Source organism: Ammodytes marinus (assembly GCF_949987685.1).
Source record: "Ammodytes marinus genome assembly, chromosome: 10".
NCBI classification, from domain to species: Eukaryota; Metazoa; Chordata; class Actinopteri; order Uranoscopiformes; family Ammodytidae; genus Ammodytes; species Ammodytes marinus.
Window position 1 is genome coordinate 13,435,592 of NC_137214.1, and position 27,981 is coordinate 13,463,572.

Sequence of the window (27,981 nt, forward strand, 5' to 3'; positions counted from 1 at the left end):
TACGGGACATATTTCTCTGTAATATAGTGAATGCATTTACATGCAGTGTGAGGAACGAAGCAGAAGAACTCTGTTGTCCAGCTACTGTATCTTTTTTTCCACAGACAAGGCTGACATAGGCTATAGACTATACACAGTGCATGGGCAACTGAGGGCAGCCCCATTTCCATTTGTTTTTAAATAAACTCAATACACACTGTGCATGGATGTGAACGTGACATGATCAGATAGTTTCGGATTTCCTCCCAGATGAACTGATTACATTTTTAGGCTATTAATTATCTAGACCAAAACATTTTATTCCTTTTTTTGTATGATAACTCACATTTGCATAGTATGATGTCAAACACACAGACTAAAAAAAAAAAAAAAAAAAAAAATGTTTTTTTTTTTTTAATTTTTTTTTTAGGGGGCCCCCCAGGCAGTCGGGGGCCCTAAGCGGCCGCTTAGTTCGCTTATGCTTCGGGCCGGCTCTGTCCAATGGCATTATCTACTATCACATTCAATAGCACTGAAGCAGAAGCAAACGTAAAGCGGACTGTTTTGCTTCATAAATCAAATAATGCTGCAGGGGGTTTTTCCACTTGCCCTTTATGTACTGCAAGTACATTTCAAACATAAATACCCTAAAATAACAGAGCTCGGGGAACCAATTTAATATAGTTTAGTTTGTGCACAAGCTAAGAAAAGACACAGGTAAAATCATCGTTTTTCAAGCACTGGTAAATTTTGAGATTGTACCTTTAATCTGCAGGGCAAGGCAATGGAGGAGTACAGTGTATTTGTGGCTCATAACCTTATCGTTCTCTCGCAGAACAAGCCCCCAATTTCTGTAGTCCATGAGCTCAGATGTAACGTCTCTAGAGGTATTATGAGCCGACAAGTGTGAAGCTTTTAGGTCGGAAGGTGTCAATCACACCAGATTATTGTTATAGTTGAAGGTTTGAAAAAGATGACGTGCACAAAAGAGTCCAAAGAGATAGTAGATCCCATTTGTTGAATTTCAATTATTAAGGTATCAGATAAAGCATTTCATTTCCAGTTGGGCTGTCTTTTTTTTGCGATGGAAGCCACTCTGTTATGTCTGCTCCATATCTTTTTAGGCAATCCCCCAGTAGAAACATGTTCAATTTAATCCCAGCAGCCAGCAGTAGAGATAGCACAAAGTCATAGAGATGTATTGTCACAGCTATCTTCTAGTTTTTACAGTTAAAAAATGGAGGAGAACAAACAAGGAGATGAAGGTGAGGGTCGAGGGAGAAATGAGGAAATGTGGGAGAGCTGACGCGGCAGAGGCTGTAGTACGGGAATGAGAGATCAGAAGTGGCTGGGGAGCAAAAGCTAATAATGGAGGGCGGGAAAGAGAATCTGTTGTGATTCTAGGAAGTTGAGTTCAGGGCTATTTCACTCAACGTGACTAATTGTTTCAAAATGACAAGCCCTCACTTCTACACCTGGCCTCCGGTGAGCCCGCAGGTGAAGATTCCGCTATCCTCACAGTCCATTTGATGCAGAAAGAATGAAAGAATAGATCCATTTTGATTTTTTGCAAATTAGTATGATGCAGATTTTTAAGATATTTTTTACTTGACACATAAAAGCAGAGATTTAAAGCTATAGTGGAACCTGTTTTAAAACTTCATTTTGAAAAATCAGATGTATTGCCAAGAAAATGTTTGCATACGAAAAATGTGCCTTATTAGCGCAATATACAATAAACACATGTACATACAATAAAAACAGGCTCCAGCTACATATTTATCATCCAGACAGGAGTAGTGTGAGGAAGCTAAAACCCATATTTCCCTATGGTGTGAAAAGAAATGTAGAAATTAAAATAGCTGTACTGTGGAATTGTGTTTGTTTCTTAAGCTCAAAAACTTATTCTCAAATTGCCCCCTTTCATGTCCGAGATCAAGCTTAATTATCTTTCCGACAGGCTAATTTAGTGTATTATTAGTGTTAAATCTTTTGGAGGATAATAGGATAATGCTGGAATTAGTCTTAAAAGAGCAATAACAATTTCTTAATTAAATTGCCACATAGGCGAGAAGATGGGAAACACTTAAGCAGGGAGATAAGGATGAAATAGAATAGAAAGGGATGATTATAGTAATGGTGATCATGATACCACTCTTAGAAAAATCACTTAATCTTGTCCACATCAGTCGCTTCTTTCCTGACAGCCTTCTCTCAGAAGGACGGGAAATGGGTTTAAAGAGCATGTACATGGGGCGCCCTTAGCTCAGTTGGTAGGGCGTCCCCCCCATGGGCCTCGGCCAGCAGAGGACCCGGGTTCGATTCCAGCCCGCGGTCGTTCTCTGCATGTCACTCCCCTCTCTGCCCCATTTCAACTCTGTCTCTCCACTATCAATAAAGCATAAAAATGCCAAAAAAAATTCTTAAAAAAAATAAAAATAAAGAGCATGTACATACCAGCTCAACCTGAAAGCCCTCCATATCCAGTGTTGGTGACGTACACATGCATTTTTCCACTAGTGCAAATGTGCTGCGGTCCATGTGACGGGAGTGGGAGATTATCTGCTATGTCACGTTTCCCCACGAGTGATCTGACAAAACACCGCCAAGGACTCTGGAAGCTGTGGGTTCGTGATGAAAAACCTTGAAACTGTCATGTCGGTTATGCATTGCGTTTTCACAGGCAACGCGTGCACAGCTCTGAGTGTCATCTTGAGGGAATAAAATGCCTACTGTCTGCTATCAGTCTTTTCCCAGCTGATTTCAATACATTAAAGTTTTTCCTTGAAGTTCAAATCTAATGCGAGACGCCAAGCATAATGTGGAAGTGTCAAGCCAGTGACCGAGATGACACTACACTTTTACTGTATGAGATAAAAGCTTTGATATATATACAGCTTTAGTATACTCCTTTTTTTATTGACAATCCTTACATTCCAATAACCATACTTCCATCCTGTTTAGCTTGCCAGATTTAGGATGTCCCAATACAAGCATGCCAAATGCAGTATGCCAAATATACTCATATGTTCTACTACATCCAGTCGCATTTTGATTTTGAAGTATGCAGGTCAGCATTTTGTGGCATCATTTAACTTGTGTCAAATGATCAACTGTGTAAAAGTGAATGTACATTTAGTAGTTAAACCTGTACAAATCAACACTAGGTTTGGCGACAGCTTTTAACATGTGTGCCAAATGTGTCTTCTTTTGACGCCTCCCCATTGTTTTCTCTCTTTATCACGTTGGGCAGATGCCTATGTGATTACAGGCTTAAGGAGGGTTTTACTCAGAACAACATCTTGGTTTCAGCAACACATTATTTTTGATCAGCTAACCAGGCACCATTTGCTGCTATGTTTATTTCCCCTCTGTGGCAACTTTTTGCACAGCGCCTAGGGGCGCTTCAAATCAAATAGGATTTTAGTATTTAATCAAACACATCTAGTTATGAACGTAGAAGATGTCGGAATAGGATTCATGCTGCCAATGTACAATCGTAAATCTGATATGAAATTGCTCCCTAATACCTCTGTCTCCAGTGAGCAAAAACCAATATGAGGTACCCTTTATGCTTGTGCACACATCCGCATTATGTGCAAACACAGAATATACAAAACGGTCATACCTCATCTTGGGGATTTTCTGCACTCTCTGCACCCATGGAATCAATGGGGTTGCCTAGGGTTTACTCTTTCTAAACATCCTCTGCAGCAGCCATTTGTTTATGTGTGGAAGATGCTGGTGTCATTTGTTTGTCGCTGACCTGGCTCTGCACTTCCACTGAATGATTGAGGTTTTTTTTTACTTGTAAAACAGTTCATGTGGATTAATTTCACAGTCAAATAAAAAAGATTCTTCCCCTCAATTTAATTCCACACAACATTTAGCTTTTTAACAAACGTGCTTGCTCGGTTTCTGTCCAGCACACATTTAATTTGATTTACATTAGTACTATGTTTGGGGAGTTCAACTTCATACAGAGAAAACTTTTTTTTTAAATTGCCTTCAAGAATGTTGGTTTGGAGTAATTACAAATATTTTTTTATGTGTATTCATGGTGTTATAATTGGTAGACATTCCTAGCAGTGCTTTGCTGAAAGGATGTTGTTTTTTTTTTTTAACATTCCCTGTTGTAGCAATGACTGATTGGGTATAAGGAACACCAGAGCCAAGCAATGGCCTTCTGGGTCCCGCCAGTTAGAATGACTCAAACCCAACATCTCTCTGTTATTGCATTTTAGAAAATTAGGCCAAATGAATAACCGAGTCATATGAATATACCAACGAGCCAGCAGCTAGATAATTATATTACAGCCAATCAATGTGTGCTTTGAGCGGCCTGTCTGTCTGTGTGGCTTCCTCTTGCTGTAAGGCGTCTGTACTTTGCCTGAGCTTAGCAGGTATAATGGCCAAATTAATTTGTGAATCTAAAATCCATTTGCAACAGAAACCAATCAGGGAAAAGAAGCCCCATCATGCTGTAAGCTGCCACTCCGGAGCTGGTGCCATGGAAAGTGAATGAAAAGGACAGGTGGTTAGTAACAAGCCATGGAAAGCTTGCCTAACGAGCTGGGCCGTGTCCTTGCTGTCACACATGTCGTCATTCATTTGCAGCTCCGAAAACTGTATTTCCTAAATATCCACAAGATTGTTTTTTTCTTTTTCATTGAGATGGATTATAAAACATTGTTTAAGTTTGCCCTGAAAACTCTTGAAGATTTTTGAAGAAATATCAGAATAGTGGAGGTTATACGAGATTGTCAAAGGCATATCTTTGTTTTGTTTTTAATACTGCAGAACCAATTTGCCTGACATTGCAAACATGCTGTCGTGGGAGCTGAACCATTTCCTATCTGCAAATGGTGCCAAGACTGTTGATTTTATTTTTTGTTTTTTTAAAGCAAGAAAAAAGTCTCCAGAGGATATACCGTCCTTTAAGTTTTTCTTTGAGAGAGGTTGGAGGTATAGGTCAGGAACAGGCACTGCATTGGTGAAAGAAACGGCATCTGGCCAAACATGATGGGGTAACCCGCTCGGGCCCTTGAAGGAATTTTCCAAAATATTGTGAAATTCGCTTTTTCTCCTATCTTACCCTACTTTTAGAGGAGCAGATCAATATCATTTCGGCATGTGTGAAATCAATACAGAGACAGCACTGTGGCTTGTTAAGCCTAGCTGAGGACAACGATAAGTGGAACCAGTGGGACTGCAGTTTCTTTCATTTCTCCTTTTTCTTCTTATTGTGTTTTGTTCACATCTGTCACATTGGGAGTCCAGACCCTATCAAGTGTGGTCTTCTGAAAATGGATAAATAGGCTGTGAGTGTTATCTACACCTCCCTCGACGGTTACATTGTACCTCTCTGCTGCTCATTTTTTTTTCTTTTATTGCAATCAACATTGCCATTGTTTGGATAGTTATCCATCGGTGAAGCATACCAAGCAAAATCATCTAAAACAGACATTCAAGAAGCATCCTGTGCAGTCGTTTGTGACTGGCGTTCATTTCACTTGTGTCTTACAATCGAGGCAATTTTACCGAGATACAGGCTGTGTACGTCATGATGTCAGTCACAGATAAAAAGAAACACATTTGACTTGACAGGGTTTGCCATAGCTGATTAGCTTCAGAGCTGTACAGTCTGTTTCTCTGGTCCTAACCATCATTATAACCGTGTGCAGACTATAAATAACTCTATATGCTGATGTCTTATTCCTATCAAAGCAAGCTAACATGATGATGATATGGTGTGTCTTTAAGCAGGAGTCACAGTGGTTGGCTCCAGCTCCAGTCTTGAGGACAAGAATATATTCCCTATGTAGCCCGCAGCCAGTAGCACAAACCTAATGATATCATCTACTGGGGATAACACTCGGATGTGGATAACAAGGATTTGTTATGAAGCCGCACAACATACACAACTCAGATGATGCAACTATCCACTCGTACCTGCTGGTAGGCTCCCGCAACTGTAGGGTGGAAATAGTTTTTGAAAAATCTGCAGTATGGGGCGCTCCGGTGGCGCGTACCATGTTGGCTCCGGTCTTCGTTGCGGTGGTCGAGGGTTCGAGTCCGACCCGGGGACCTTTGCTGCAGGTCATCCCCCTCTCTCTCTGTCTCCCCATTTCAACTCTGTACTATCTAATAAAGCTTGAAAATGCCAAAAAAAAATTTAAAAAAAAAGGGTTTTGACTTTGATGTCATCTCTGTCAATGCCATAATTATCGAAGTCAAGTCATTACCATTCATGTATGTTATTTCCATTTTTAGTCACAATTCATGAAAATGCATTATCTGAAATAACACCCCACATTTTTTGCACACATACAGAAAGTGGGTCTTATTGATATACATGTAGTTGTATTTGAAATGAATACTATGAGGTAGGAGGCATTGGTCAAATTACAGTAAATAAGATCATCAACACATTTAAATGTAAATATAAATATATGGTAACCACTGATAACTATACTGTTTTTAGCGAAACACTTATGGCATTCAGCCCGAATGCCCCTTAGTGCGATTTAAAATAAAAAGCCAGCTGCATATTTTGGACCCATTTGTCAGAGGGTCTGTATATTGCCCACTACCAAACTAATCATTGTAGCGTTGTATATTAAGGTAAGGGGAAGTCACATTTGTAGCACTGACATTTCTTAAGGAACTTCAATTTCCCGGAACATATTTTCTTAATTTCTCAGACCCAATTGTGTGTGTTGGTCTGCTGATTTTGTGTGTTCATTTGTAGAAACACAATTAGTCTATCAGTGTTGGCCCAAAGAACTTTTGTGCAAGAACAGTTGCTCTCTATAAAGCAGAGTTATTCATCTCATTGAGCAACAGCCAAACCACTGGTAATTTACGTTAATTTACTTTACGGTATTCATCCATTTAACTGAATCAAGCTGGTCTGACAAGAATCCAGTGAAGGCCAATTGAAATGAAACAGATAGATACTGTAAGCTCATTCTACTATATCACAATTTTCTACTAACCCCACTTCATCTCAGTCCAGGCCCACTCTAATCCACAGCTTTCAGTATTCTCTCCGTACATTCAAATAGCACAGAATCCTTAGCCTGTAATCTGAGCTCAAATTGTCAAATAAAGGCCTCTAGGCGGTTGGGAGATGGTCATGGATATGGATGTATGCCTTATATAGCATATTTCTGTCTTTGCTTTTTTCTCTTTTTCAATCCTATTGTTCTCCTCTACGTCCTTTCCTCTGGTATACTCTGTCTCTGACCAAACAAATAATTGGGAAGCTAGAAGCACACAGAGGCCAATGGGATATGGGATAGTCGTATAAACAAAATCAAATGCCAGCTTGTGTCTGCCCTCTTTCGCCACTGTTCAGTAGTCATGACAATTCATCATTCCCTTTCAAACCTTCAGAGAGATCTCTTGATACTAATCCCCTCATATGGCTAAAAAACTTCAATTACTATTGGATTTGTGTCCATTTTAAGATGGCTTTTTCTCATAATAAGCCTTAAGGGGGGAAAAGCAATTGGGATTCATAAAGTTGTGCCAAGAGGGGCTGATAATGGTAGAAGACTTGTCCTTCTGCAACCTTCCCTGCCTCATTCTCTTTCCCTCTCACAGCAACCGTATACTTAAATTCCCACACAAGACCTATAAAGTAAAGTAAGCATCTTCTAGCAGTCTGCGACCATTCTTTGCTGCTCCCCTGATGTTTCGACATCCCTTGAACGTTCACAAAGTCCCTTATAGCTTTAAGTTCACGAGAGTTCATTCAGAGTTCAGACATCTGTAGCATCTCGTTCAGAGCCGACATTATGAAAGCCTTACTTTTATTTCTATAAATGCTTTTCTTGTATATTTATTTTTATAATGTTCAAGAGATGGTAGGGGTATTAGCACAGATTGGTGCACGAAATGCACAAACGGACTGCTTTTGTTTCTCAGACATAAAAAGAGTGTGTTAACGTTTAAGCTAGTGTTGGGCATCCCTATTGGTCTAATTAATTGGCCCTCGGCCAGCGGGTTATGAGAGAAGCCTGACTCCCCGTTTGTTGTACCTCAGTACAATTGGTTGGCCTCGAGAGATTCTGCCCTATGGAATATTATCCTCAGACAAAAATCCTGTTTCCCAGAAGGCTTGTGTTACTGACACGTCCAGACACTGAAAAGCCTCTTGTTAACAACAGCTGTAAAGTGAGCTTGTTCTATTCTTTGGCTCTTTCTGGAGTTTAATCTCTGCCTGTTTCTGCCTGCTTTCATTTCTGTTTCTCCTACTGTCTCGTTGTTTCTCTTGTGCATGGGGAGGGAATCTCGGATTAATTAAAAAAAGGGACTTTGAAGTTGGAATCTTGGCCTCGGGGCATTCTGTTCCAATTTTGTTGTGGTGGCAGTTGATTTTTTGTTGTCGTTTTAACGACCCAGAGATTCAGATACTGGACAATCTCATCTAATTAGGCAGCTAATGCCGTGTAGCAATAAAAAGCTTTATAACAAGGCTCATTCGTCTCTCTTTTCTTAGTCTCTCTCTCTCTCTCTTACGGTCTTCTACTTTTTTTATGATGAGGCTCTGTAACTTGAATTTGACCTCTGAAAAAAGTCATGTTATGCACCTGTAACATACTAACTATGTTTACTCAGAACAACATCTTGTTCAGGTTGGGTTGTGAGGCAGTGCACTGCAATTGGATTACCATTATATTACTTCAGAAATTGCAGACTGTTCATTTGTCACAGTAACTGTCACAGTTATTACTGAAGCCTGACAGAGACAAAGACAAGCACAAAGTAGTGTATGGCTTGTTAGATTTCTCCAAAACATGAGGATTTGGATTATCACCTTTTGAAGACACAAGTCACTTTTTAGGGGGACTAGTTTCATGCTTTGGCTTAATGTTAACTACAGTTGCAGACTGTTTGACCAGCAATGGCTAGAGATTAAAACATTACAGCAGCCTCCAGCTTGAGTCGATGCCTTCATCATACGCAAGTGTCCTGTAAGAACGATTTTTTTTCCTCCCACATTCCTTCTCTCCAGTGGATCTAGTTCTATAATATAATATTTTTGTTATTTTTAAAGAGAAATGCCATCCTGTGTAACGAGTGTGACCCAGGAGCCCCTCAACACAATTAAGTCATGTTTGGGGTTTGTGATCTAACCCGAGATGAGGGGCTGTCAGCAGCTGCAGTTGTAGCTGTGCAGAGACAGACAGAATAAGGACTGAAGAGGCGAGACACGTGGTGAGGAGACAGACAGAAAGTCAGGTTAGAGGGAAAAGGAGGCGCGCTGTAGAGAAGAGAGAACGACAGAAGACAGATAACAAGGGAAAAGACTGAATTGGAAGGCGGGCCAGACCGGGGCTCCTCTGTCAAGCTGCTCTTCTCAGCACAGGACCCATGTGCCTATTTCCATCCCACTCACAGTAGTGCTAAAACGAGTCAGGCAAAAACCCTGTCTACACATACCCAGCAGACGATTTTTAATCTTGTCACTTGTTGGGTTGTACACACTTGCGCACATACAAAGGTTTACTGCCTCTTCTTATCTGCAAATACAAGCAGTTGTCATCTGCAAACAAGCATGCCCAAATATGTCATCAATGTATATACAGTATACAGGATGTAAATGTAAATACACATGCACCTAAGTCCTACACCTGCATGCATGTAGAGGACGGAGGAGTTTGTAACACTTCAGCCTCACGGGAGGCAGCTGTGCTCTGATGTATTAATCATCTTCGTCTCCAGCATGATAATTAATGACCCATCTGTCCCCTCTCACTGGTGTTCCACTTCAAACTCCCTTATACAAAAGTAATAACCACTCACAAGGGCTACAACACAACCATAACAAACCAAATGCTCGTTCCAGTTTCAGCTAAACAATTATTAGGAGGCGCTATGAGCCGCCCGGTCTCATCTGCATTCAAGAGCATGCATAAGACCTCTGCGGTGACTGTGCGTTAAGGTGGCAGACTTCATGCCATCGGGGCTTGCCTGTGTGTGAGTTTGTGTGTTTATGTGTGCATTTACATGTAGTGTATGTGTGTGTGTTTGTAGGCTTATCAGGTGAGCCCGGGCAGAGTGTCAGATGCGGTAATGGAGGCTTCAAAGACAAGCGCTGCGGTGAGTTCCCCTGGCTGCCTTTTAACAAATCCCCACACACCCCACACACCCCTCCTTCCCTGTCCCCGCTGCTTGGATTGCAGAATGGCAGACAGGCTTACAGGTAGACACCTGGATGGATAGGGAAAAGGATGTGGAGAGGAAGATAAGGAAGCAGATAAATAATTAAGTAGGTACAAAGTCAAACAGACAACAGAAGGGAACCAGGCTGAACGACAGGCACAGGAGATACTGAAAAAGCAGTGCCTGATGGATGGGACAGACACACAGAGAGAAAGGTGCAGTCAGACAGTCAGACAGTTGAGGCCAGGTGCTTGCCCAGCCCACCTTCCTTTCACTTGCATGAGTAGAGCTACATCAAACGCCCGCCGCTTGTCTGCTGCTTTGTTCTACTCTTCTCTTTGCAGCTGTGGTTGTTGTTGTTGTGTTGTTTTGATGCCCATAGTCTTCGCCGTCACCGTCGATTTTCGCTTCCTTTGAAATGGACGTTCTATTTCTGGATTGCTGTTTGCTTGTTTCCATTTTCATCTTTTTATTATTTGATGTATCACTCTCTCTGTGTGTGTGTGTGTGTGTGTGTGTGTGTGTGTGTGTGTGTGTGTGTGTGTGTGTGTGTGTGTGTGTGTGTGTGTGTGTGTGTGTGTGTGTGTGTGTGTGTGTGTGTGTGTGTGTGCGTGTGCTTGTCATTTGTGTTGCATTTGACAAACAGTCCCAGCTAGGGGATAGTAATTGAGTCTTTGATCATTAAAATCGCCAGAGGAGACAGATTGTTTAAATTTTTCAGCAATCATGTGGTTATTTTGGGGCTTTTAATGTAAAGTATGACATGGCCAAGCAGTTCCAACAATAATTTTTCGGACAATATGTAATAATTCATTCCCCTCGATTATGGGGTTTCATTTTTATTTATTTATTATTATTTATTCATTTATTTTCTTACTTTAATTTTGCTGGCAGCAAAGTAAGTGTTGTGAGTATTTTGCTTAAGATGAAGGTTTCAAGACCTATATTTAAACTATACTACAGTGTACTAAACCATAGACTGTATATAAGGATTTCAACATGCTTTCATGTCATACAATTCTATATTAGCCAGTTGTTGTCGCATTGTTACATAATAATAATAATAATAATAATAATAATAATAATAATAATAATAATAATAATAATAATAATAATAATAATAATAATAATAATAATATCTTTATTCATATAGCACCTTTAAAAACAGGGCTTTACAAAGTGCTTTACATACAATACATAGGAGCAAGTGCAAATCAAATAAATACATACCAATAAAAAAAAAATTAGCTAGATACACATACTCATATATACACACAATAAACCAAACAAGATCAATAAGTGCTAGGGTATGACCCCCCATGATCACTGTGGTCTCAGAGGCCTTCATAGAATTTGGACCATTTTACTGAACAAGTATAATTGACTGGGTGCCGGCAACAGTGGCAGTCATACATTTGTAAAGAAATATTTTTGCATGGGTCACGTATGTTACACAGCAACGCTCAGACCACGATCAAAGAAAAGTATACATAATGCAGCATCGATGTAGAAAAACAAAATGCAAAGCAGTAATTGTAGTATTTAAAACATATCTAATGTTTTAGTTCTTGCTTAGTGCAAGCGATTGATACATTCATTATTTGTGTGGTGAGAAATCACAATTGCACGTTAATTAATTAATTTAATCCAAAAAATCAACCAGGATTATTTTTTGCCATGTGTCTTGCCAGCTGGACGCTTAATCATTTGAATACACAGTAACGTCCATTACCTAACCTCTCCTGTCTCTGCACAATGTTACGTCTATATATGCTAACGTCAGGTCTTGTCCTCTTGTTCCTGGTCTTCCTCCTTTGCCCCACTCCATCCTTCTTCTCCTCCTTCTCCTTCTCTCTCCCAACAGCAAACCCTGGAGAACAACCTGACCAACCTGGTGAAGAGGAACAGTGAACTGGAGAACCAAATGGCAAAGCTCATCCAGATATGTCAACAGGTTGAGGTATGCAACACGTTTCAATGTATCGTGCGTGTTTTGTTGAGTCTGAAGTGGCTTTAAAACCCTAGGTGCTTGGTGGACATAATTAACCTTCTCTGCCACACACCACTAAAGCTCATTTGTTTAGATAAGGCAGACACAGCCCCTCATTCTGCCCATACACTGTCAGTGGCTGAGAAATAATCTCCTAAAAAGCCACGGTTTCCTATGAATTACTCACAACAGCGAAGGTTTCCAGTTTTTAGGTTGGATGCATTTTCTCTCTTCCCTTTCTCTGAGACACATTAACACCCAAGTCTGTCAATGTTATTGATTGTATAGCAGCGTACTGCGCTAATGCCACTATCGTTAGACTTTGTCTCTTACACTGGGGCCTATCTGATTGGGAAAAGTTCAGTGGTAAAAATTTGATTCCTTTTATTCCCTTTTTTTGGGTGTTTTATGGTTATGGTTGTGTGAGCAATAAAATCAGCCCTCAACTCCTTCAGTTCCCCTCACTAGCTCTATCAAATATTGATTTGACTCTGGGTTCAAAAAAACATCAGCATGGCAGCACCGTTTTCAGACAATTCATATTAAAGAATTATTACTTGGAAGCCAAAGACAAAGAAGACACAGACCCAATTATAATGACTCAAATGTTTCTTTAACTATATTTTATCTTTGATCGACAAAGTCTCTTTGGAGTCACTGCAATGTATTTGAGCTGTCATTTGATCCAGTGACAGTGAAAACACCATTTAGGCTCTCCAGGGGAACTGACTCAAACCATGACTCAAGAACAAAGGATGAGCTTGAGTAGTTCTCAGCAACCATTCCCTCTCAAACTGTTAAAAGGGGCCCTTTATATCATTGAACCAGTGGCATCTTTGGCAGGGCAGGATTATAAACTTATTTTATTAAAAAAAATTTGGTCAAAAATGTCATTGAGCATAAGTTAATAATAAATTAATTGTTAATAATTAATTACATGTCCGCAGTTTTAATTTGGTGAACGCAATAGTCTTACTTTTTGTAGTGTAGTAGCTGTGTGTGAAATAGTTTATTGCTCCGTTTCGTCTGTTCCGCTCGGTGGGGCCCAGCAGAGATGGCCCTGCTGCTGTGTAGCCGCGGACTGGGGAGCTGGTGCGCAAGCATGCGCGTGCGCAGTGCCCGCTTTAGTTTCGACAGTGGGGCCAGAAGCTTAGGGCCCCAGACTGCTTCTCATTGGCTGATTTGTAGTAAGGGCGGGGTTTACAGCGGGAGAATCAAAACTTGCTTTCTATTGAAAGTAAACTCATCCACGGACTTTTGGATTTTAACAGCAAAGTCAGCGAGAGTGGTGAGTCATTGCTGAGTCTAATTTGGAATTATTTTTATTCTAAGTGGAATTTGTAATGTATTTTACATATTATAGTTTGAATTAGAATTGCTGTATGCGTAACTGGCGATACGTGTGTGTGTGTGGGGGGGAGGGGGGGGGCACAACCTCACGTGGGCTCCCGAGGGAGCAGTTCACCTGTCTCTGGTGGTGAAATGGCTCTTTGGCTGTGGTATATTGTGAGTGGTGGCTTTGTATATTGATTGCTGTGTATAGGGTGTGCGCCGTTGTGTTTTTATTGTTGCCACGTTGTTGTTTCGATCTTGAGTTTTTGATATTGTGAGATCTTGAACACTGGTGGTGCTATTGATAGGCCTATAATAGCCTAATATATGTTGTCAGATTCGTGTTTGAGTGATGGCATTATTCAGCTGCAATTTTGGTCCCCTCTGTCACTTGCTACTTTGTGTTTGTTGTGATGGTAGTAATATGTGGTATTTCTGGATTGCGTTATAAGATCATTTTCCTGCATGGCCCCACCAGAGTTTCCAACCCAAAATCGCCACTGCATTGAACCCACCTGAAACATCGCAAAGACCATATTTACGTGGAGAAATCTACTACCAAAGGTTCTTGTACACAATACTCCCTACCCTCGATGTGCTAGCCGTTTAATTCCCACCAGTGTCACTCAGACAAGAAATGTATGCTGCCAAGTCAAAGCAGATGAGATGATCTGTCAACGGCATATATCTTCCAAGTGGAAACTTCTATTTGACTTGTCAAAAAGCTAGTCATTTGTCACAGCTCACCTGGAGCAATGTTAATACACACCATGGGATGAGTGTGTTTGCACTCTGGTGTCCTAGCATGGCCCCCAACGCCTGTCCACAGATTATAACTCAGCCAGTCTCGTCCCTGCTGACCTCTTCCATCTGGGCACACGCTGGGATTTAATGGAGCCGCTGTGTGAATCCAGCCAGAGAGTACTAATGCTTAGCCATCGAGCATCGTCTGCACACTGTCACGAACGTGTGCTTGCACAAACACACGTACACACACTTAAAAACCCACCCACACACACACACACACACACACACACACACACACACACACACACACACACACACACACACACACACACACACACACACACACACACACACACACACCAACTCTTAATAAGCACCATCATTTCTCGGTGAGATTTGACATTAATGGCCACAGAGGACAAATGCACTTTGGTGCCTGCCATCACTCCGCACACGTAGTTCATTTCTTATTAGCCGCGGCGCCGACTCCATTTTCTCTGAGTCACTCCGAGGTCCACGGAACACAGCCCTCGCAGCCGCTCACCCAATCAAAGTTAAATGATCGAAGCGTGATTCATTACAGTACAGTCAAACTGTTCGTCAACGTCGCATGGAGAGAGAGAGAGAGAGAGAGAGAGGGAGAAAAAAGTATTGTGTGTTGTCTCTGTCTGTGTACCGATGTTGTGCCACCAGCGCCAACAACAAGAACAGAATCTCATCACGTATTCATCAAACAGTAATGAGGAGAGAAAGCATTGGGAGGGGCGAGCTCCGTTGACTCTTAAGCAAATTAATAAAAGGAATGTTGTGTTTTCGCGCCCTGTTGGTCCCTCAGTCAAAGCTATTCTCCTGTGTGATGTAAGTGTCAAGAGGCTGCTTTAATTATTGACATGAGGTAGTACGAGGGAGCGTCCCCGTTTCACGCAAATGGGGAGAGGGAGGTGGAGAAAGACTGAGATGTAAGTAAAGTAGAGGAGGAGGAGGAAAGAGGAAGATAAAAGGAAGAGAAAGAGCAGGGTTGAGAGGGCAAGCAAAGGGAGGGGAAAGAGGATGTGAGGGGTTGGCGTGACAACTGATGTTTGTTACCCACCACTGAGGCCAATACAGGCACTGTGCAGAAGAAAACGCTCAGAAATAATGCAATACAACAAGGGCAGGGAATAGGAGGAAGAGAGATTTTAGCGGAGTGAGAGAGTGAAGACGTCTGTGCAAAGTGAGAAATCTCAGAAGGGCTTTGAGCATGACCTGGATTCCTCTCCTCCTTGTTTGCTTCATCACAATCAGAATTTTTTTTTTATTGATCCCCAGGGGGCATGAAGTTTGGTTGTGTTACAGTTGCTCAAAATTTTGGTATAGATGTATGGAAGATAGAAATAAGAAGTTTTTAGAAATGTGAAAAATTATTGTTGCTTTATACTGCGATATATAACACAAAATATAGGAATAATAATATTAGAATAAGAGGTATATGTACAATGTGTCAAAGATATGATCAAACACAGAGTGAATCAGCTTCCATTGTGTCAGCACACGCAGCAGCGAAGCACCCCTGTTCCCCTGGGCTTCTCTTTGGGGAATTATCTTCCCCTCAGCCTTAGAAGAAAACATTTTTTTGACTTGAAGATTTGCAGGATGTTCCTTTCTTAGGAGGCCTTCTCCTGGTCTTACAATATTGGGTGTAGGACTGTTATATCTGGCTCTGTGTCTGATGATATTCCGAATCATTTTCAACATTCTGGAAAAGCATAAAAAAAATTGCATATTCTTGAGCTTTCTTGCCATGATTGCAGCTGACTTAACGCACATCACTGTTAACCATTCGGTGCCAGCTTTCCGGGCTGCATGGAAATAGGCAGCAGAGACGAGACACTCTATGAGGCTGTTTGGCAAAAATCACTTCCCTGAAAATCACTTTGTATTTAAATAGATGTTGATACAATGGCAACTGAAACTAAATGTAGAGCCAAAGGAAAAAGCATGGGACCTTCAAATTGTTTGTCTCAAATACAAAATATGTTCAAATCACTTGTACCGACCTTGTGCAATCACTGTCTGCACACTCTTTCTCTCGTTTTCTCGTCCTTCCTCTCTCACACAACAATCAGCTAGCCCTTATTTGTGTGTGTGTGTGTGTGTGTGTGTGTGTGTGTGTGTGTGTGTGTGTGTGTGTGTGTGTGTGTGTGTGTGTGTGTGTGTGTGTGTGTGTGTGTGTGTGTGTGTGTGTGTGTGTGTGTGTGTGTGTGTGTGTGTGTGTGTGTGTGTGTGTGTGTTGCCTGATTTCTTTTATTTAAAAAATATGTTTTACCACTTTAAAAGCAAAAACTTTTTTTTCAATGTTGTGATGATCTTGATTTTGCATTACACATCTCTCACATTGGAATTTATCTGACAACTTGACAGTCGATCATATCTTCTATTGCTCTGCCCCACCTTATCTCACTCTTACTCCCTGTATGTGTGTGTGTGCTCACTCAGGTGGTGGGTTCAGCAACATACTGTGTGTCTCACTGAACGCAGCTAATTTGCTCTAAGCATTGTTGGAGGGAGCAGTCAAAACAGCAGCCAGTTTTTCTTACTCCTGAAATTGTGTTGCCAGCTGGAAGGCAACTAAAAGTTAGCTCTCTGTTGTTGCTGTTTTAAGTGTGTCTCTGTATCAGTACTGATGGGGGAAAAGTGGGAAAACATTTTAGACATAGCATTGTGGGTTTTAATCCTCAGGCATACATGTCAGCTGATTAAGTAATGAGGCATTAGTCAAGAAGACCTGTCCAGGTTTGTGTACACTGATCCCATTGTGTGCAGAATAGGAATCGGCTGTGTGGGGATGGCTTCTGTTCTGCCAAATCCTTTGTCAGGTCTCGTCTTGCGCTTCTCTTCACCTTTCTTCTGGAGCATCAGTGAGATGGAACGATCCGCTGGTGAGTTGTTTGTCTTCGCTATATTCATAGAGCCATTTGCGGGCTTGACTTTCGAGCCGAAGATAAAGACCTCCTTTCAGAGGGGTGGTGGCATATAATGAATTAAATTTAAACGGTTGCTGTTCACATTCAGTTATTGTGTACACAGTTTTTATGTCAATTATTTTATGTCCACAACATTAGCGTCAAAAGTTTATATATTTCGAAAGGTCAACAGGACTATGAGTCTACAGCCGTGCTAGCAGCTCTGGGAGACTGCACTTCAAACGCAGCAATGTTTTTAGCCAAAATATTAAGGCCAGCAAGCTAACATGTTCAAGTGTAGCAGGCACCATGTGCACAAAATACAACTAAGGCTGATGATTGAGGCTTCTGCACATTCCTTGTTTAATAATTTGTTAATCCATTCATCTGTTTTGAGAAGAGGATATGATCTGTGCTCAGTTAGGGGCAGACAGAATGTTGTGAAGCAGTCACGCAGAAGGGAAGAGGCTCTAAGTAAAGTGGGACAGAAGGCAGGCTGATTGGAGTTGAATGAGCCCAGAATTCATTTGGGGATGTGAGGGTGTTGGTGTCAGCAAGAGGTTATAGCAGCTGTTCTGAACCCGGACCAGTCCTTGTTTAGTTTGAATTTGGCAGGAGTTGGTCATTTTTGGAGCCATCCATTGTGCAATTGTCCATGCCTGTTGTCTGTATTTGGAACCCCGGATTTCATGTTGAAGTCAGTGGGTGTTATCTAGGGCAACACCACTATAAGGAAAATGAATGCAGAATGGTAACACTAACATGTGGTATGATAAGTTTTTTAATGTGTGTGTGAGTTTTTTTTGTGGTAGGCTATAATACGTTTTTTAATGTGTGTGTTTTTTTTTGTTTTTTTTTGTTTTTTACTGAAGGTTTTAATTACAGTTTGCTTGGAATTATATATTTCAAATATATCATTATTTACAGTATGAGCAGTTCTTTAACAGCTTTTGTAAGAAATAAAATGACAACACTATCCAATTATGTCACCATGACACAATGCCACCAAAAAATAAATCAGTAGCAGCCATTTGTTCAATCATCTCCAAGTCCCACCGTGACTTTAGACATTATCTACTGTATGTCGCAGAGCCTTTGTGGCCTAGGCACCAACTATGCACCCCACTGATTACTGTCCAGCAGGGTGTCATTCCCCGTCTTTCACTCATTTTCTGTCTGCCGACCAAAAAAAAATTGTTTTACATGACTGCTCTGATTTGCACAAATACTATATGTTAAAATGTCATAAAACTTGTGGGAGGTCCCCTTGAAACCACAACCTTGGGCAAACAGGGGTGGGATTTTGTTAAAACCCAGACACATGATCATTTTTAACCACACGACTCAACCACATCTGAATGGCTGTCACATCTTGTTTGATCGGTTCGGACTGGCTGAGAGTTGCCATTTGTCAGAGATGACAAATCTCAGACTTAAGTTGAACTGTAGGCAAGCCATTCCAACATTGAACTCTTTCTTTTGCCTTTAAATGGATTGCGTAAAAATGTAAAAATGTATTCCACTCATTCCAATGACGCTTTGGACCTACATATAATGATATTCACATCCATGGCATTTTTCTTGATTTATCATTATATCACATTAAATTCATAGGGCAATCTTTCCACGCCTGACATCGTTGGTAGCTTGATTGATAGACCAGTTAAAGTCATGTAGGTTTGAACAATGCGTATAAACAATACAACAAACACAATAGGCGTTTGTAAAGATTCACAGTTCAAGAAAATAAATTGGGATTTGTTATCTCAGCGTGGGCGGCTAATTGAGCAGTGTTTGGCATGGGTTTGAGATGTATGTTTGCTTTGTTACAGCTGTTGGCAGTTCTTTGTGACAAAAACACATTGCATTGTCAGGACTGAATGAGCGTTGCGAAATTATTAAAACTCGCGCGCACACACACACACACACACACACACACAATTCGGCCCATTTATCTGGAGTCAACAGATTTTCAAAAAAATCACAGAAAAGTGAGAGATTACAACGTTAAATCACAGTGTCTGGGGGGATTTAAGGGTTTCGCCCACCTCGTTGTGATTGACAACTTCCCTGGCACCCACACAACAACACTGTTCTGCCACACACATCAGTCACCTCGTTATTTTGCTGAAACAGTAATGGCTGGGCTGTGAATGGTGACTGTCAGTCATTCCAAAATGCTGCATAGCTAATTTTTATTTCAATTTGGCACATCGGTAATAGCCCTTCATTACTCATTTTCCACAATATAAAAATAAATAAGGCGAATGAACTGAATCTTGCCCTATAATGATGTATGGAAGCATGTGTGCTCAATGTAACCCTCCTATAACAGATCCAGAAGTGTAAGACGCGATGAAGTCATCAGGTTTGTAATGATTTAATGATTCTGCTGTCAGATTGCACTCCGCGGGCCACATTATGATCATAATGCTCTTGATAGGCTTACTTAACACTGTTCAGTTGCTAATTATGTCTGCGTGTATTAATCTTCGTACGTAATAGAGTGTAATTATGACTGCTCATGCGAAAACATGAGCCTGTGATATTTTTCATCTTAATTTTTAATTTTTTTTTGGCCTCATGAGTTAATGAGTGGATGTCACTAAATGCGGCGCACTTTAAATGTCAGCTGCATCACCATGACGATGAATGTGCAGCCGAGTGAGAATAGATATGCATGCTCAAAGGATTAACTAATAAGATATGACATGTCTTTTTGGCGTGGTTTGTGTACCATAATCCCAGAATGAAATGATAATCCCAGTTAGTTTGTAAAATATTGTAATCCTAAATATTATCAACCATTTTTTTTATTGGGGGATTTGAAAAAAAGATCCATTTGTTGTCCTTTTTTGCCCCCTTAAATTAGCGTAAAGTCTGTTTGTAGCTTATTTCAGACGGTGTAGCCTATACTCACAGATAGATACACTTTTTCACAGCAGGAGATGCTGGGCAAATCATTGACACTGAAGAGTGTTTTTAATCTCGCTGTGGTTGTTCTCACCATGTTCCTATAATAGCCCTATACTTTGATGTGGATCTGGCACTGAGATTGCACCTGCAGATGGGCCCGATGACTAGGGAGATGTGAAGAAGGTGACAGTGTTTGTTTAGCAGGGAACGGATAATGTCTGGCGCTGGCAGGGAGGGGGGTTAGGATGGAGATTGTTTTCCATAACTCTGCCAAGCCAGTCGCCGTAATTCACAGTGATACTGGGCGGCTGCATTTATACTGCTTAATTACTAACCTGCAGTCATAAGGTGGCTCTTTGCAGGATTAAGTGTGTGTGTGTGTGTGTGTGTGTGTGTGTGTGTGTGTGTGTGTGTGTGTGTGTGTGTGTGTGTGTGTGTGTGTGTGTGTGTGTGTGTGTGTGTGTGTGTGTGTGTGTGTGTGTGTGTGTGTGTGTGTGTGTGTGTGTGTGTGTGTGTGTGTGCGCGCGTGTGTGTGCGTGTGTGTGCGTGTGTGTGTGTGTGTGTGTAAATAATGAGGCTTAAGTGGATCGGCTCGCTGTAATGAGCTTTGTTGAGTGATGAGTGGAACTTGGTTGTTGGGCTTAGAGTCATGACCCTGTAAAATTTCAAATGTGGTCAAATTATTCAAAAATTATTATTGTTTCTTTATTTGTTTTTTGTATTTTGCAGCCGGCAAACCTGTTGGTAGTGGTTCAGTGCTCAATTGTGTGCAAAGTGTCAGTGTCTGAGTTACACCGATCCACCCACACACGTTTGGTACTAAAATAATGACAGAATCTATTCAATTGGCATGTGTGTGTACACAGGCCCTGATGTTAAATATTCCAACCATCTTCAACATATTTCTCATTCATAATGAGTTAAAGATGTAACATGAATTGTCTAAACATATTCTGTGTTTTCCTGTATAATTTGATATGACAGAAGAAAAAGAAAAACAAGCGGTGGATTGAATCCAGCAGCAATGTTCTCATCTCTATTAGCTGTAATAGACTTTCCTGCAGCAAGGAGCAAGAATGAGAAAGAAAACTCTATAAACTTTTATTCTTTTCCCATCAACTACAACATTAAATACGTTACGCTGGAACTATAAGTGTGTCTTATGTTTGCATGTATTTTTCCTGTATGTGCAACCTACTGTATGCTATGTCCTTTAAATAATTCAAGTCTCCCAGTCCCCACTGACATAAACGAAGCATTAGGCTATTACTTCTCAGTTCATCACAAGTTCATTCTAATCTAGGTGCACATCCTCTTGGAGGTAGATTTTAATCGTGTTCAGAAGGCATAATGAATTCATATATTTGCTTTCTTTGTTTTTTTAAAGGAAGTGCTCTGTGTGTGAGCAATGATACGAATCATCATGGCTGCAAATCAAACCAGAAATGTTAGAGCGTTCCCTGTAAACAATGAAATGCAATGTAACCTATGGTTGAGTGAGTGTGATTTAGTGTGTATTTACACACATAATATGCGTGTCTGTCTGAGCAAAACTAGTGAATAGTATATAGTAGGATCTCCCAATAATGTTCATACCTGTTTGTCCCTCCAGGTGAACACAGCCATGCATGAAGCCAAGCTGGTGGAAGAGTGTGACGAGCTGGTGGATATCATCCGCCAGAGAAAACAGGTCATCGCTGTGAAGATCAAAGAGTCCAAGGTAAAGGATTATACCACAACGCCTTTTGATACTTTTTCAGTTTTCAAGTCCGGCTCCAGACATGTATTCGACTGGAAGTATATATATTTATTTTACTTTATTGGATAGTACAGAGTTGAAATGGGGAGACAGAGAGAGAGGGGGGATGACCTGTAGTAAAGGTCCACGGGTTGGATTTGAACCCGCGACCACTGCAATGAAGGCCGGAGCTAATATGGTACGCGCTCTATCCACTACGCCACCAGAGCACTCCGACTGGAAGTATTTATTTATATTCTAGGTTTAAATGATTGAGATGGACGGGTGGTTTCAGCGTGTTAAAGATACACAGTGATTGTGAACATTTTGGGGTGTTAAACAAAAACAAAAACATAGAAAACAAGCTGGACAAGCAGTCTTTATAACATGATGCCTACAAAAGTTAGCAAGGGGTTAGCTTTAGCAACGAGTTGGCAGCAGACATAGAGCAGACATTATCTTAGAGTTATGTTTCTGTTCACTTTATAGACGTAAATCAAGAAATAAAAATAAATAAAGAATAAAAGTAATTCTCTGACCTTTTAGGACCTTTTCTTTTGCTGAACAACATTGCCTGCTGCTGCTGTGTTGATGAGAGCAGTGGCACTGAACCATTCAGAGCACATGTTTCTTAAAAAAAAAAAATTGCTAAACGTGGCTAGAGATGAATCTGGTTTAGCATTGCATTGGACGTAATAGGAAATTTGATTCAGTATTCACATAATGATTATTGATTATGGCAGTTTAAGGCTTATTTAAGGGACTGATGTTCGCGCAACATTGTTTCACTGCTTCTTTTCAAACAACCCCGTCTCACTGCCATTTCAAGCAAGTCCAATTGTCGAAAACATCTTTAAGAAAGCCTCAGCTGTGGGTCACACGGTCCCCTGGTGAGGAAGCAGTGGCTTTGTGCAAGAGAAGGAATATGTGAGCAGCAAGGCTGGGGACAAAATATTTTCAATCGGGTCTCTCAGTGTTGGTGTTTATAAGGCTGCCTCTGTTGTTGCCCGCTTGTTGACCCAAACCCATCACATGGACGCGTTGGGAGAAATGGAAAAAGAACGAGAGCGAGAGAGAGAAAAAGAGAGAAAGAGAGAGAACAGCAACGTCCTCTACCATGTAGGCAGCCAACCTGAATGTGTGTGGAAAGAATCTTATGGCAGCAAATACTGTTGTGTACCTCGCTGTCCAAAAAGGGTCTAGGACTTACTGTGCTGGTGTGTGTGTGTGTGTGTGTGTGTGTGTGTGTGTGTGTGTGCGTGCGTGCGTGTGCATGTGCGTGTGTGTGTGTGTGGTTGAATGTGTTGCGGACACGTGCCCCGTGTGTGTGTGTATGGGTGGTTGTCTATCTGACCCTCTGAATGCCAAGGGTTTCAGGACGGGGGCAAATTCTAAATCTCTGCCTCCCAGAGGTGATGTTTAAAGTGCTTGAGGAAGATCCTCCGAGGCAGTGAAAGAGCTTTGTCAAGAGATGAAAGATTTCCAAGCCCTGAACACAAGAATGGAAGTAAGTGTGCCAGTGTGTGAGCGTGTGTGTGTGTGCGCGTGTGAGTGTGTCCTCAGTGATTGCAGACAAAGAGCAAGGCTAGTTCTCCTGAGAGTCTGTGTGTGTAAAAGGCTGTCTAGTAGCGACTGGAGTAGGGAAAGGCAGGAGAAGTAGAACGCACAAAACACCAGAGGAGCGTTTGATTGACGGCAGCCTCCAGGTGATGTGTTAATATTTGAGGGCCGGAGAGGAGAAGGGGAGAGACCGCAACCGCCACAGGTCATGTAAATGTCATTTCAGGTATTGCAACAGCATCGTTAATGCCGTCGCTTATAATGTTAACATAGGACAGTGTCAGGGAGGAAAAAACGCTCAGGGGGGAACTGCAAGAGAATAACAGGCTTATGCTGGCTTGATCAGGGTGAGCAGAGATGTTCAATGTGCTCCCATTCTCTCTCACACTCTCTTTTTTTTCTCTCTCTCTCTCTCTCTCTCTCTCTCTCTATTTCTCCTCTTAATAAGCTCTGCTCTGCTCTCTCCCAAAGGAGACAGAGCAGTCATGCCTAATCTGACAATGCCCAATAAATAAATAAAAAATAACACGCCCCTATTCCCAGGTGCTGGTTTGTGCAACAGTGTTTTTATCACATGATTCTGCTTGCCTTTCCTCCTTCCCTTTTCTCATTTCGAAAAACTATTTTAACTCCTTAAGAGCCTTAAGGACTAACAACTGACATCTCTTTTGGATGTTTAAAAAAAGCCATATTTATCTTAAAGGTTCTGGTGGGTTGAAACAACATCAAGTATCAACCCTTTTGTTGTCTTAACTTCTGCATACTTGACAAATATGACCTACCTTCACGGAACCCCTAAAATAAAGCAACTTAACAGAATTTCAAACACATATACACACACACACACACACACACACAGACCGTGCCATATTGTCCACTATTCCGTGAGAGACTAATCGATTCTAAAAAATGTTGTTTGCAGCACATGTTGCAAAATAATAACCCATCCATTAAACCCGTCTCGCTGTGCGGTCAACAACCTGCTCGCATCCTGTTTATAGTGACAACAGATTATGGTGGACTTGGTGGAAGGGCAGCTATGACGTTGATTGAAAACTTCATTAAGTTGCCACATTGAAAAGGTTTTTAAGCAGCAGCAGGTTTCCTAGCAAAAGTAAAAAAAAAAAAAAAAAAGCAAGTTCATATTATACACTTTTTTGATTCTTTTTAGCTTTAGCTTTTTATGACAAGCTCTTAACCGGTTGCCACCCAGTTTCTTTTTTTTTTTCCTAATTCCTCTTTGCATAATTCAAGCTCTGTGAGCAAAAACTTGTTGCTGAAAATATGAATGACTAATCCTTTTAAGGGAACTCCTTATTTTAAATGTTCTAGCTAGTTTTAGTCCTATTTAGTGTATGGATATTCAGGTATGCTTTCTTTAGACAACAAAGCATCTGTGCTTTGCTGTTTTCCATTTACAAGTTCACCAAGGTTTCTTTTAATCATCATTGCCAAGTCAGGATACTAAAGCCGGTATTTTATTTTGTAGCTCACCTTTCTTTGGCAGCCACGAGACTCACAAGCAGCTTCTGTTATTTCCTGTGGAGAGTTTTATCAAACTAAATTCATTTGAGGGATCAGGATATTGGCCGTAACAAAGATAAATGGATTATTTTAATTGTGAATTAGCGTATAATGGCTCCCTTCTGCTCAGTCGGAAATGGCATTACAGTACGCCCATTGACAAATTGCAGTCAGGACGTGTGTGTGTGTGTGTGTGTGTGTGTGTGTGTGTGTGTGTGTGTGTGTGTGTGTGTGTGTGTGTGTGTGTGTGTGTGTGTGTGTGTGTGTGTGTGTGTGTGTGTGTGTGTGTGTGTGCATGCAAGAGCCTGGTCCCTATAAGTATGCTATCTGTTCAGCTATTCTATTATGCAACATGGCCACAAGGTCAGGACTCTGCTGCATTCTTGGTGTCTTCCTGTCTCTGTGTTCTTCCTGTCTATTTCTATGAATATGTCTGTATCACTGTGTCTGTCAGTGTGTTTTTACATGGAAGCTAGAGGTTTAAATATTGAGTGTGTGACAAGGTGAAAGAAAAGGTAAGATTTATTTCCTTCCTGTCATAATTTCCAAACCTAAGCTGTCAAATAGTTTTCTGTACTCACCGTTTCTACAGGTTAAAAATCACATAATTCAAAGAGGTGACATTTGATCATTGTCCAACACATTCAATATCTATCCAAGGTACAGAGGGATTTTTTTTGTTTTAGTATTGTCTTTCTCTTACAGAAGAAAAAACTTAGTTTAACTTATAGACAGTCTGAGTTATGGCAACTTGTTGCTTTCACTGATCAGGAGTCGTCTCAGTGGGTGCTACCAGTGTGTGACTTTCTGTCAGTGCTTATACTTTCTGGAGGTGTTATAATATATATTTATATTATAACATATATTATATATTTATGGATTAGTGACACAATGTCACAATGATAACACCTCATACCAAAATCGTTGGGCCATATTTCAGATACAGATTTTTTTAGATACAGGGAGCTCTAAAGTAATTTTTCCTGAATTTGTTCAGCGGATGGAACGTGAGATGCAATGAACAACGGGAAGCATTTTTTCACACCAGATCATTACTTTTGTCTGAGTTTTTTTGAAGTGGTAATTAGTGTCAAGACTGTATATGGTTACACATTCACACATAGAGGAAAATGGTGGTTGCACTTGTGAAACTTTATATACACCAGGTAATGTACGGTTTGTATTGTTGTCCCTGCTCTCATTAGTTAAAGAGAAATGTAACAGTTTAAAGGAGAAGTAAGTGTTATTGTTTTGTTAATAAACGTGTTAAATCACTCAATATTCATACAGCAATCACTTCACACTAACACAGGTCTCCCAGTAATTCAGCTTTGCAGTAATTGCGAGATAACATTTCGAGTATCCCGCTCGTTTTTATCCAATCAGGAGACAGAGCACTATAAAGAGGCGGGTCTCTGTGCCCTTGAACGATGACTCGCTGCTCTCCTTCGCGGCACTATCTGACATGTAGCTGCATGTTCATGTGGTGCTGACGTAGGGACGAGGGAGGGGACTGCTAGATGCGGTCACTGACAGGAAGTTAGCTCAAACCATCATATCACTTACTTCTCCTTTAATTACTAAAACCATCATGTATTTCTTTGAGGTCCTAACATAGCAACACGTGCTCTGTTTGTGTGTTTTTTTCCCAGGTGATGAAACTGCGTAAATTGGCCCAGCAGATTGCAAACTGTCGCCAGTGTCTGGAACGCTCGAGCGCCCTCATAACGCAGGCCGAACAGAGCCTGAAGGAGAACGACCACGCCCGCTTCCTCCAGACCGCAAGAAATGTAGCAGAAAGGTGGGTGATGTATTACCTAGACACACACACACACACACACACACACACAGCTGTTCAAACACACACTCTGAGGTAGAAAAAGTGAGGAAGTGGCAGGTAATCCTTGCTAACATAAGGTGGTTGTTTGGAGGTGATAACGTAGGGTATGAAATCAGTAATTATAACAAATTATAGGTTTCATCTCTCTCGTCTTTGTTTATGCAGGACACACAGAACTTTTTTTTAAATGCATTCGAGAGTACAAGTTTGTTTTACAATACAATGTCCTACAATGAGTGTGCCTGTATTCACTTTCCTTCTACGAATCCAGCCTTAGAGTAACATTGCTGGTTGAATAGGCCTTATATTATCATAACCATCTCTATCCTTTAATCAATGTCAGGCCCTTTTTTTAAAATCATCTATCATTTTAAGGGGCTGGTTCGGCAGACTTCTCACTCTTTCTTGCAGACAAATGGCAAATGTGCAACATTTTCAGCTAGCATAGCACCTTTTTATGCTGCTCTTTTCCAGCACTTTTATTCAGCAACTGGTTTGTCTTAAGGGCTTCTGCTTGTTGTTGTAGATATCTTGTGTACTGTATTTTTTTTTCTCATTTTATATTCTATTCTTCTCCTCTCATCTCCTGGCCCGTCCTCTTGGCCTCTGCCCTGCTCTCTCTCTCTCTCTCTCTCTCTCTCTCTCTCTCTCTCTCTCTCTACTCTGACATTTCATTTGCCTTCGCTCCCATGTCCCGTGACCGCTCTTAAAGGGTTGCCATGGCGACGGCCTCCTCCCAGGTGCTCATCCCTGACGTCAACCTGAACGACGCGTTTGACAACTTTGCCCTGGACTTCTCCCGGGAGAAGAAGATTCTGGAAGGGCTGGATTACCTAACAGGTAAGAGCTGCGGCCATTTTTTATTTATTTTTTCCAAGAGGTTTATTTTTTCATATGCACCGCAATCACAATTATTAAGTCCCAGGCTTCTCTCAACAATGCAATATAAAAGAAAAATAACACAAGTGAATCGAGCCGCCTGAGACACACACAAACACGAAAGTAGTGCAAGGACACAGTGCAGATAAAAAGTGTAGAGATAAGGTGTCCCCATATAAACGCTTACAACAGATACAGCTGCCTCCAGGAGAAAAAAAAAGCTTGAAAGCTTGTGATTAAACTTTTTGAATGTAAAACAGTCCTCTCTGGGTCGATGAAATTCTCCCTCGCCTGGTGTATTTGACAGCCGTTCATCTCACATTTAAAGATGTCATTTTTCCCATGACCGATGTTGTATTTC

At 41.0% G+C, this 27,981-nt stretch overlaps 1 protein-coding gene across 3 annotated transcripts in view; it reads left to right on the plus strand.

Annotated features, from left to right (window-relative positions):
* Positions 1-27,981, plus strand: part of mid2 (midline 2) — a 94,213-nt gene that overhangs the window by 36,621 nt on the left and 29,611 nt on the right. For 2 of the 3 annotated variants that reach the window (XM_080035776.1, XM_080035777.1), the window contains exons 3-7: positions 10,024-10,089; positions 12,017-12,112; positions 21,692-21,799; positions 26,554-26,702; positions 27,454-27,581. In XM_080035776.1, coding sequence (XP_079891902.1) covers positions 10,024-10,089; positions 12,017-12,112; positions 21,692-21,799; positions 26,554-26,702; positions 27,454-27,581 — 547 coding nt within the window. The remainder of the gene's footprint in view (positions 1-10,023; positions 10,090-12,016; positions 12,113-21,691; positions 21,800-26,553; positions 26,703-27,453; positions 27,582-27,981) is intronic. The other variant, XM_080035778.1, reaches the window with a different exon arrangement.